General features: G+C 32.6%; 1 protein-coding gene across 1 annotated transcript; it reads right to left on the bottom strand.

The window, feature by feature from the left end:
- Nucleotides 1–6,173: 6,173 nt before the first annotated feature.
- Nucleotides 6,174–10,535, bottom strand: LOC133301670 (cysteine-rich receptor-like protein kinase 43). The gene is made up of 6 exons (XM_061501333.1): nt 10,217–10,535; nt 9,959–10,098; nt 9,422–9,632; nt 8,318–8,552; nt 7,659–7,809; nt 6,174–6,783 (listed from the first exon to the last, which is right to left on the bottom strand). The coding sequence occupies exons 1-6, from the start codon at nt 10,278–10,280 to the stop codon at nt 6,397–6,399; spliced, it is 1,188 nt and encodes a 395-aa protein (XP_061357317.1). The 5' UTR covers nt 10,281–10,535; the 3' UTR covers nt 6,174–6,396.
- Between the last annotated feature and the right edge of the window lie 1,704 nt (nt 10,536–12,239).

Below are 12,239 nucleotides of genomic sequence, written 5' to 3' on the forward strand. Positions count from 1 at the left end.
CGCTCAGTGGTCATCGGTCTCTTTAATGTATGTTTGTCAGTCATTTTTCACAATTTCAAACATGAAAAAACACAAATGCTAAATCAACAATGGAAAACGCAAAATAACCAAAAAAATTGTGAATAATTTAGCAAAAAAAAAACCCAAATTGGAAAACTTAGGTTTCACAAATCTAATTCATAACAAATTTCACATGCTAATCAACCAAACAAACCTAAAAAACAAACAAAGAAAGAAAAAATACGACGAGAAAAGGGGGGATTCAGGTTAAGGTTCATAAAAAAACCCCCAAATACATACCTAAGTGGGATTCCAACCGACTGAAGAAGGAGAGGATGATGATGGTGGGAGAAGAACAGGGCGATTGCAATGGCTGAGTGAGGGAGATTGCTCTAAAAATTTTCATCTATTCGCGTGGGTACTCGGGTATGTGAGAAGGGAGAATGTATGATACGAGGGTTTTATAAAAAATCCAGCACGTGAAAAATACTCGAGTATCCCCTATACTAGAGTATATAATGCTGGAAAAAATCCAAATGAAGAAAATACTCAAGTACTCAACCAGTATATCTAAGTATAAACTGTTTTTCGAAGAATACTCAAGTATCAAGGTTTACTCGAGTACATAACTCGATTAACAATTAAATAGGGGTAGATAAGTGATATATTTTGGTACGATAATATTTATTTTTTATCATGGGCAAAAAGGTTAATCACCCCGTTGTGGATATCCTACTAAAAACTTTGTGAACACCAATGGGTCAATTTTCATGACCTTTTGGCATTCTCTCTCTCAAAATCTTTTTCTTATGAACTTTTCACCCTTTACAAAAAAACCTTCTGCAAAATCACAAAGAGACCCAAGTACCATGACTCAAACTTTTGTGTACAACTATGACGAGAGAGAGGACATACAAGAACAAAAGTGCAACTTGAAAACGAAAGCAGTGAGGGGGAAAAGAAGATATTGGAAAAACCATATTATGCACAACACTGTTTCCATCGAAAGAGGCCCAACACCAGAAAAGTGCAGAAGCATCTTGACGAAAGATAAAGTCAAGATGTTATTGGGATACTAAATTTTTAGATGATGAGGACCCGTCTGATAATGAGACAAAGGAGATACTGGATTAAGAAAATGATGAAACTATGGATGAGGATGAAGACCAAGACAATCAGGACAAAGAAAATGAAGAGTAGGAGTAGGACAAACTCATGTTTAGGCCGCTGACTATGGTTGTTTTTTAAATTTGAAAATGATATTAGTATATCATTTTTTTTCCTTTTTGTATGTGCACCTCTATGTAAAAAAAATTGGGTTGATTTGAATGAATTAATCACTTGTTTTTATGATATTACTATGGTATATAATATAAGTAAGAAATAAGATATTATGTTTACCTTTTTCATGGCTACTTTATCTATTTTTACTCCAATATTATTATATCACAATCTCAATTTATCTTCATTCTTTCTCTCTTCTTGAGATTATGATCTAACGATATTGAAAAATGAATAGGTAAAAGTAGACATGAAAAAGATAGGCATAATATCATATCCCATAATATAATATGAGAAATTTATGTAAAATCTTATTTGCAAAATACACATATAAATGTTTTCCAACAATAGGCTTTCATAATAGATTCACGTTGAGTGTTCTCACTGGCTAATAACTTGACTCAACTTCTATTGGCAAGTAGATCAATTCCATGTTTAGATTTTTCAAGAATACCCAAAATCTCTTTTTCTTCTGTAAAGCCAGCTTGGGAAATGACTTTTCTCTATAATAAAGAGTTTCAGCATGGTGTAGAATAATTATTGTGCAAAGTGCAATACATAGTTGGCTAATACAATCCATTCCATTGTTGTGGGAGGAGTTCATGAAGTTGAGGAAAACGTAAAAACAGTGAAAATGGAGTTGAAAAGGATGCATCCACCCAACAATCTAATAATGAATTGTTTGTACAGGTCGCGGGTGTTATCTATCGTAAAGGTCGAATATACATATTGGTGTCCTTAATTTGGAACCTGTACTTAATTTGATTTCTGGTTCCATGTCTTGCATAGGAATGTGTTACCACTGAAATCAGGGATATTAAATACGAGTTTGTTGGGACTTTTGACCTTGGTAATGTAATATTTATAATGTTTGACCGGAATAATTTCTTGGTCAAATGTTTTACCTAAATAATGCATAACGACGCGTTAGGTTGGAGGACGTGTTAAGACATGGCACCATGGGTACTGCGTCCTGTGCAATGTTCCACGCAGGTCAATCATTGGGCTAGGATGCGTTACTCGCCCAGCCACGTCCCATGCAAAACCATATACAAAGGACGTGGTACTGTATGTATCACGTGTCAGTAGTCACTTCAGCAACCTGACATGCACAAGACACGGCTAACAATCAACCGCGTTCCAGTTGAGTCACTTCCAAACTGACACGGTCCTTGTTCTGACGCGTCCCACCAGCCAATGAGGTTTGTTCATGTAACGCGGTACTGTGGCAGTCAGGGCTTGAAAATGTCTCATCCCTCACCGCGTCCAGGCCTATTTAACCACTTCCCGTTTCCCATATCACCAGTTTGCTTGTGCGCATTTCACTCAGTGTTCAAAAACATTTTGCTATCTGTGTTTGTTCCAAAGAGGTGTTTGTTCTATTATGGAAAAAATTAATTTGTTGAAGAATCTAAGATTATACTCATAATTAGTTATGTTTTTCATTTGTTATTTCATGTATGCTTTCCTTTAGTATTTTTTTTTCTGAAAAAAGTTATCGTTGTAATTATATGCTGTATAAAAAAATATAAACACATTTTGAAGGAACTGCATCTAAGATTTCAAACTTTGCACTAAGGAATTTTGTTATAGTGTTATTATATTATGTATCAGTTTCTGACATAATAAATTGTTTGTATTTCTATCTTTTGTTTAACTTTTTGCAGGAAAAATGAGTTCAAATTTACAAACAGTTCGTGTACTTATATACTATAATGGCAGAAAGGTTATGGGTCGTTGTGGTGTAACATTTAAAGGTGAAAAACGACCAATGCGTATTACACGCGGTACTACCTTTGAGCAGTTGAAAGCGAATATTCATCAGAAATTGGGGTTGCAAGGGAATCAACGTATTTCTGAAGTCACTGTAAGATCTCTTGCTGGCAATTCTGAATACACAGCAATATCAATTACAAATGATGATGATGATGTTGATATTATATTAGATATATTTGTGGAACAAGCTGATACGAGTTTTGATCATACCAATTCTAGAAAGTTTGTGGAGATATATGTAGATTTTGAAAATACCGATGATTTGCAATACTGATTCGGTCGCTTGATCTGAATACAGCACCAGGCACCGATAATTTACACAGGAATGCATCATCATCTGTACTTCCAGTAGCGCCAAAAATGCTATATTTGATGATGAAGACATTCCAACAAATGACCCTAATGATGATGACGAGGAAGAAGAAGACGAGGATGCGTGCCTGGCAGCCGACATTAATGATGATGAATCAAATAGCGAAGATGACAACGATCGTAATCCATCTGATGGGCCGATAGGCTTTCAAAACAACGTCAATGAATCCACGTCAACGGGTATCGTTGGCTATCAAAATGTGATTGAAGGTTAGTTGACAAGTGATTTATTTAAAAAAATTTACAATATTTTTTTCTAGTTCAATTAACGATTTAGTTGTTTGTATATTATGTAGGTAAATTGTAACTCCCAATGTAGGTCCTAATGTAACTCCGTTTTGGAATTGCATATCACATTACTCATACATTAATTATGAGTATCCGAATGAAAACTGAGAATACAACGAGAGGGAGTATCATGGTGCTTAGACCATTGGGGATGAGTTGTTTGTTAAACAAGAATTTGAATCTAAGAAATCAGTGCAGATGGCGGTCAAGTCATACTGTATGAAAATTAATAAGGAACATAAAAATTCAATTATGCATAAAATATAACACCACTAACCTAAAATAATAATAATATAATATAGCATATTTAACAACTTTCATAGAATAATTAATACAATAATAATAAAATTTTATGCAATTAAATATAAAATAATAATAATAAAATTGATAGAAAATTATAAAAACTAAATATACTAACCTAAGATTTTAGCCAAAAAATATGGACCCTTTAAAGAACATAAAAATTCAATTATGCATAAAATAAAACACCACTAACCTAAAATATTAATAATATAATATAGCATATTTAACAAATTTTATAAAATAATTAATACAATAATAATAACATTTTATGCAATTAAATATAAAATAATAATAATAATATAAACAATTGCAAATTATTACAATTAAATTCACTATTCTAACATTTTTAGACAAAAAGAAAAAAAAACTTTAAAAAAACTAATAATACAATTATGCACTCATATCATGTGACAACCTAATATTTTAATAATATAATTCCAAGGGGAGAGGTTATAGTTACTGCTTTTTTCTTACTGCTTGTTACTACCAAATCTTAACCGTTGATTTTCGTCAATTTAACGGTTATAATTTCTTAGAATTAATAATTAATTAATAAATGTGACCCAATAAATTATAACCGTTAGATTGACGGAAATCAACGGTTAAGATTTGGTAGTAATAAATAGTAAAAAATAATAATAATAACTATAACCTTTCCCAATTCCAAGACATGGCTTTTATAGCAGATTATAAAATTACAGTGCTAAACCCTATGACTTTTATACTACAAATGTAAGACATTTAAAACCTACAAACCCTAAATAATACTCACTTGAAAACGATGCAGCTTGGGAGAATGGCAAACCAGAAACCCCACTTACAAGCACCAGTCGTATTCAAGGATGTTCTCCGACAGCATTCACATTCGAAGACAATGGAAGAAGCTGCCGGGGAAAGGGGAGACTTTGTAGTGGTCCAGGCTTGGCTGGACGCGGCACCTAGGCTATCACCTTCAGGACGCGGTTGTCAAGAGACCGCGTATGGTGCAGGACATGGTGGACCACCATTGGCTGGTGGGACGCGGCTGCACCTGGACCACGTCATGTTGCAGCTAACACCACTGGGATGCGGTTGTCATGGTATCACGTTTCAGCTACATCAATTCAAGCTCCAATCCTCACGTGACTATGGTGTATGGGTTGCAGGAAAAGCGGTTGTAGAGGAGCCACGCTTGAAAACATTGACCCACATGTCGTGTCGTCATGCATTATTCTGGTATATCATTTCACTCTAAAATTATTCCAGTCATACATTTTAATAAACGTTCTACTATGGTCAAAAAGCCAATTTGTTGGGAAACACTTACAAATTTTCCGAGTTCTGGTTAAGTGAGTAGCAATCCTTACAGTAGTAATATCCAATCCTTTTCATCTCTAATCTCTTCATCAAATCTTATAGTTCAGCGCTGGTTTTAAATTTTTTACAAATTTATATCTTCATCCTCTCACCATTTAACTTATTTGACTGAACTTTAATTGATTCTTCAAACAACCACAAGTTATCCTTTCACCTGTGATCATCTTTTGTTGCTTATACACGGTACGATACTTTTACTCATTCTATATTACTTGTTAATTAGTACACTTACATGAGTATATTGTTGTCCAGCTATTCATCTTTTGTTGCTTATACACGGTACGATACTTTTACTCATTCTATATTACTTGTTAATTAGTACACTTACATGACTATATTGTTGTCGAGCTATTCATTTCTTGGTGTAAAGAACTAATTCAACTCAAAAATTTAAGTTATTAGATGAGATTATATTAAGGCTTTAATGTTTCTACATTGAATGTAAATTATTTACATTCACTCCCAAAATAACGTCATTTTGAGTTGAAAGATTAAAAAATTATAAAGAAAATGACTATTTTAACCCTGAAATAAATTACAATTATAAAAAATACATTGATTTTCGTCTCAAAACGACATCGTTTTGGACTCAATGCAGATAAGTTATCTACATTGACAGAATAAAAATTGAACCCTTATATTTAATGATTTTTATATTTCTTTAATATATTTCCTTACACTAAAGCCCATTGGACTTGACAAGAATAATGCGGATCGAACTCGTGACCACTTAATGATATTGGCACTGATATCATATAAAAAATCAACTCAACCCAAAAGCTTAAGCTATTGGGTGAGATTACATTTAATAATTTTATATTTCTGTAACACTCGACATAATTTCTCACTTACATAAAAAAAAAAAACTAGGACTTCACTCAAATTCCTCTATTAAAAAAAAAAAACCTACTCCTCCTCGTAACATTTACATCATTAATTCATACATGCCTCTTATCAAACAAAAAATTTATGATACAAAAAGAATAAGAGCCTCATCTCACCAATGAGACAATGAGGAGGCTAACCTTGAATTGGACGTTTCCCTCGCGGGTCTACTTCTGTAGTAGCCGAGCTAGTTCCTGTAGCAGAAATGGTAGTGCCGTAATTGCTTGATTCAAAAGTTTCTGAATCAGAGTCATCAGCAGTGGAAGACGTAGCAAAAGGCCTGCGAGGTATTCTTCTATATCTGGAACCAGGTAATCCTGGTCTTGTTGGTTCTTCCATATGGCCTGGCTTCTTTGATAGCATCACCACCACTCGCCCCATTGTTGGACGTAGCTGAAGATCACCTTGAGTGCATAGCAGACCCAGTTGTATACACATTTCTACTTGTTCGGTCACCACAGAAGATGCCAATGTAGGGTCTACGATTTCTAAGCCCCTCCCTTTCTTGTAAAGCTTATATGCCTATAAGAAAAGAAAGCAAACAAACAACACAAAGCAAAGTTAGCAAGTTTTATATTTCTTATTCTAATGATAATAAATGTTTGATGAAGGGATGCATATCATACTGCCAAAACTTCAAATTAAGATTTCTATTTAAATTTTTAACAAATCAACCCAAACAAAATCTTAAGGTGTTGGATGAGGGCCTTTTTAATGGTTTATATTATTCTTTAACACACTCCTTTGAACTTGAAGTGTGAATATTGCACAAGCCCAATATTTTTTGTTTTACTTTTATGCTTATTTTAATTTCACTTGAAAGTAGAGCGCGATGTGAATCGAACTCGTGTCCTTGTGGTCATTGATGCTCTGATACCATGTAAAAAATCACAACCCAAAACCTTAAAGTGTTGAGTGAGGACCTTTTTAATAGTTTATATTATTCTCTAATAGTGTAGCATCCCCATTATTTTTTTCATTCTTGTTAATTTGGAACTTAGAGCCAAATCCTAAAACATTTAATTTTAAACACAATATGTAATGCATGCATAACATTTCTATTACATTATTATTACGCCACTTATATATCAAGTAAAAAATAAGAGAGAAACATACTCTTCAATATACATTTTTTCCCTTTTAAATAAGTTAGGTAGCCATAAGCTTTCAGCTAGTAGTACTAGTAGTGAAGTTGACATTGTAATTTTGCTTTTGGAAAGATGCCTAAGCATTAGGGCCCAACAAAAACCATGACAAGTAATTAATTAATTAATTAAACAAATAGAAAGTCTAGAAAACAGCTATTTTAACCTTAAAACAGTTCCAAAACATGACATGATTATTGAAATCCAAACAGCCATAACACCTAAACTTTGATAATTACGTAATAACTTTACCCAGTCAAGTAGATTGCGTGCATTCACGTCCAAATCAAACGACGAGTTTCGATGGCCACTGATCAATTCCAACACTAAAACCCCATAGCTAAACACGTCTGCCTTCACAGATAGATGTCCATGCATCAAATATTCCGGAGCCATATACCCACTGCATATTTCGTAAATTATTATTATTTTATTATTATTTCACAAAACAAGAATCTTTATCATGTACAAAGTACACTTAAAAAATCTTTCAAAAAAAAGTACAATTAAAAATAAAATAAAAAAGTATTCAAAAAAAATGTATAAAGCAGGGAATAAAAAGAAGTGTGTATGGTTTATCAAAAAAAAAAAAAAAAGAAGTGTGTATGTATGGTCTATATACTACCATAATTATTATGTAATTTCAGACGGCATAATAAAGATAATATAATTGGGAATTTTCATAATAGAAAATTTTATTAAATAGTACTAGTTGACAAAAGGCTTAGGATATTATATTATTCTCAAATTTTCAACTCTAAAACTGCATTTATATTAAGAACTATATTTTTAACGAATACGTTACGTTTTAAAATTATAGATGTGTTGACTTTTGACTTATATGGACAACATAATAAATGTATTTGGTTGAAAAGTTAAAAGATGAAAGAGATATATATGTATATATATACTTGGTGCCGGCAACACGTGTATTGACATGGGTTTGATCTTCGGGGAAGAGACGAGCCAAGCCAAAGTCTGCAATTTTGGGTACCCATTTGTCATCGAGTAAAATGTTACTTGCTTTTATGTCACGGTGGATGATGCAATTGTGAGAGTCTTCGTGAAGATAAAGTAACCCCCTCGCCACCCCAGTTATTATGTCAAACCTACGTTTCCAATCTAACTGCTCCCGCTTGTTTGATCCTGCATTATTTTCCAACACATGGATGTTAGTGTATAACATAAATATGTAAAATTTTAATAAATACATTATTCGATAACAATTAAACATCGGATGACATGACCCACATAAGGGTTCTTTTTTCTTTTCTTTTCTTTTTTTCAATTAGAAAAGAAGAAGAATTGGTGTAGGGGAAGTTTCTATGATTCTTCCTCCAAAGTAGAGTTTTGGCCGATTGATCTTCCAATATTTCTTGGCCCACTATTGGCCAAAGTTTTTCTTCAAATTCTGGATAACTACTATTAAAAACACAATTATTATGATTATAAATAGAAAGACGTGCTACAAAACTAGAAAGTTTGGTAATAAAGCATGTGCTTAATTGAGAGAAGGAAAATAGAAAAAATAAGGGTAGGGAATTTTCTTCTTCTAATGTAAGTCGAGACGGCTTGGCTAACACGGTCAAAACAAGTGTTTTCTATTTGGTTTATAATGTTTGGGAGAATCAACTTACAATCACAAAAATAATAAAAACTCTACCACCTTTTTATTAATCATTGATTTTCCTAGCAACTATCAGTTATCATCTCCAATAAATTAAAATAGTTAGATGCAAGTAGAATCAGTGATTAATAAAAGATAATAAGCGGTTTTACTCTTATTCTTAGATCATCCAAAACTATAGAAGCAAAAGGCCCTTAGCTGACACAAATGAAATCTGAATAGAAAGGAAAACCTATTCACACACTTCATGGCTAGCATAATATGGACATACTGAATATGGACTCAACATTACAGAAGTTCTACGAGAAAAGAATATCTGAGAAAAATATTCATTTATGTAATTTTGCATTTCAAAACCAGATAGAAGGATTTGCAAAGAAGGACTCACTGAATAGAAGCTTGTCAAGGCTCTCACGAGGGACATACTCATAAACAAGAAGCTTCTCCGAGCCATGGGTACAATAACCAAACAAATTCACCACATTACGGTGCTGCACACGACTCAACAACTTGGCCTCGTTAGTGAACTGTGTCTTCCCTTGATTAGAGCTATGTGATAACTTCTTCACTGCAATCTCTCTCCCATCATTCAACTTACCCTGTAAGTGAAAAAGGGGGGCAAAAAAACAAAACTACAAATTAGAAAAGGTCCTACTTTTTTAGGCTTACCAAGAAAAACCATAAAGTAACACTTTTTCCCAGTGTTGATTTTTCTACAAAAGGATAATACCGATATGAACATTATTCTGGGTTTAAGGCTAACAAAATTCATTTTCATAATCCTCAAGGAGATGGGTGAATTCATTTGAAGAAACATTTACTTGAACTAATTGAACTCTTTCTCAGAAACTGCAAATTTTCTGGTTCGTACTTTTCCTAAAGCAGCAAAACATGAAAAATCAATAAAACATGCTCATTGATTTACCTTGTAGACAGGTCCAAAGCCTCCCTCACCTAACTTGTTAAGACTATGAAAGTTCTTGGTAGCGGCAACCAATGTTTCATAGGAGAAGATCTTTTGCTCCTGTGCAGCTATGTTCTGTATATCTTCGTCACTATTTCCCTCTAATTAAATAAAAATAGAACAAAATCATAGAATTTTAATATAATCAACAAATTCAGCAACCAGAAAAGAAATTCAGAAAAGGGGTATTTAAAAAAAAGTTAGATTTTGTTGGTTTACCTCTATTGGAACCGAATTTGAAGGGCTTTATGATATTTTGAAAAAAAGTGCTGGGTTTGGTCATGGCGCTCTATGGTTCCCAAAACGAGCCCATGAAACAAAAACGCAGGGATTCTTCAAGCGAAATTGAAAGAAATTAGATGAATTGTTGTAAGATAGAGGAAAAGTTTTAGAACTGAAAAAGATTGAGAATTGGAGCAGAAAAAGTTGGGTATTTGTGCACTGAAGAAAACAAACAGCTGTTTCAGATTGAGTTTGTTCCGTACAAAAAATCGTGGATATCTCCGAAAATGAAAATGGAAGCGTGTGGATTTTGTTCACATTCACTTCTGTGCCTTTCTCTTTTTTCTTTTCTTTCACGGTCCTACTGTAGATAGCCCAAGTGCACGCGCACCAGCATCCTCTTATTCAACGATTCATTTACCTATGTTTTTAAATTGTTTTAATTATACCAAAATAATCTTATTGGATGAAATGGTTTGTATTTTTAATTACGGTTTAATTTTTTTATTTTGTCATGGAATTTTTTTTATGTTATATTCATATAAAAGTGAACAGGTTTTAAAAAAATTTCTCTCTTCTCTTTGTAATAAAATTAATTTATTTTTCTGTGAATGTGATAAATAAATTATTTTTACAACAAAAGTAAAAATATTTCTTCTTGAAATTATAGCAATTAAATTTAATTTTTATATACTAAATAATATTATAATTATATTTAGTCCAAGATTTTATATAACTACATATATTAAAATATTAGAATTTTATTGTAAGGAAAATATTAACCTCGGGATATATTATGACTTGTCTAAACCAATGTTTTAAAACTCTGACCGATCCGGTCGAGTCGTCCCGAGTTCTGGTGAAGGCATCGGTTCGAATGGCTATTTAGATTGGCCATGCACTTGACTCGGTTTAGATCGATTGATTCGGCCGACTCTCAGTGAGTTAACGAAACTCGGTTGACCCGTTTTTTTATTTTATTTTTGAAAAACTAACTCATTTTTTTTAAGTTTGCTTCTTATTCAAACAAAAGAAGAGGGAAAAAGTCTTAAGCAAGCTAGCGTGCAAGTCGGACCAGAAGTGGTGTTTCTAGTGACGGACAGGTGCGTAACGCATAAGAACCTGCCCTTGGGAGGGAAACAACAGCTGGAAACGGCTATGAGCTGGAAACTGAAGCAAGATCCTAAAAATAATTTTGCTTTTTCAACTTAAAAAAACAAAAACAAAAAACAAAACAAAGCTCTGATTATGATTATGTATAATAACCAACTTTTTATCCCTCCCCAAATGTGTATTCATTCTTTTCTTCTTATTAATATATTCTGTAATTGAAAAAGAAACCTATATTTTATGGAAGCATTTGGATAATCGGCATTGTTGTTTTCATCAATTATGCTTTTATACTTATAAAGAAATATTCATAGTGCAATAATTTTTTATCTGACATTTGCTCTGTATCGTCTCAAAGTGCATAAAATCTTGAATATTATGATCTTATTTTGTCTCACTTTTTTACCAGCTTCTTATGGTTATTGATTCAGGAGATCCACTTTTAACATTAATTCACAAATTTTTTATACCTCCCCAAAGGGGTTGGACTTAAGAGATATGACTTTTTTACCAGCTTGTTATGGTCGTTGTTCACAAGATTCACTTTTTAACATTGATTCACAAATTTTTTATACCTTCCCAAAGGGGTTGGACTTAAGAGAGTTGATGGAATATGTCAATTTTACATAATTTAATTAATATTATTCTTTTATTTTTATGTATTCCAGTTACTTTTATGAAAATTTGATTAAAAAATTATAAATTATGAAATTGTTAAGATAAAAAATATAATACTCTCACTTTTTGTTACATATAGAGATAATATTCTTCTTTCACTTATAGCATTTATTATCATTCAGTTTCTTTCTATTATTATAAATAATATATTTATATTTTTTTAATATATAAACAATATATCTGGTTAAAGCTAACCAATTCGAATTTTAAAACACTCCGCACGACAGTGAAA

Source organism: Gastrolobium bilobum, unplaced genomic scaffold (assembly GCF_033153095.1).
Source record: "Gastrolobium bilobum isolate Gb01-03AN ecotype WA unplaced genomic scaffold, APGP_CSIRO_Gbil_v1 utg20349, whole genome shotgun sequence".
Classification (NCBI taxonomy): Eukaryota; Viridiplantae; Streptophyta; class Magnoliopsida; order Fabales; family Fabaceae; genus Gastrolobium; species Gastrolobium bilobum.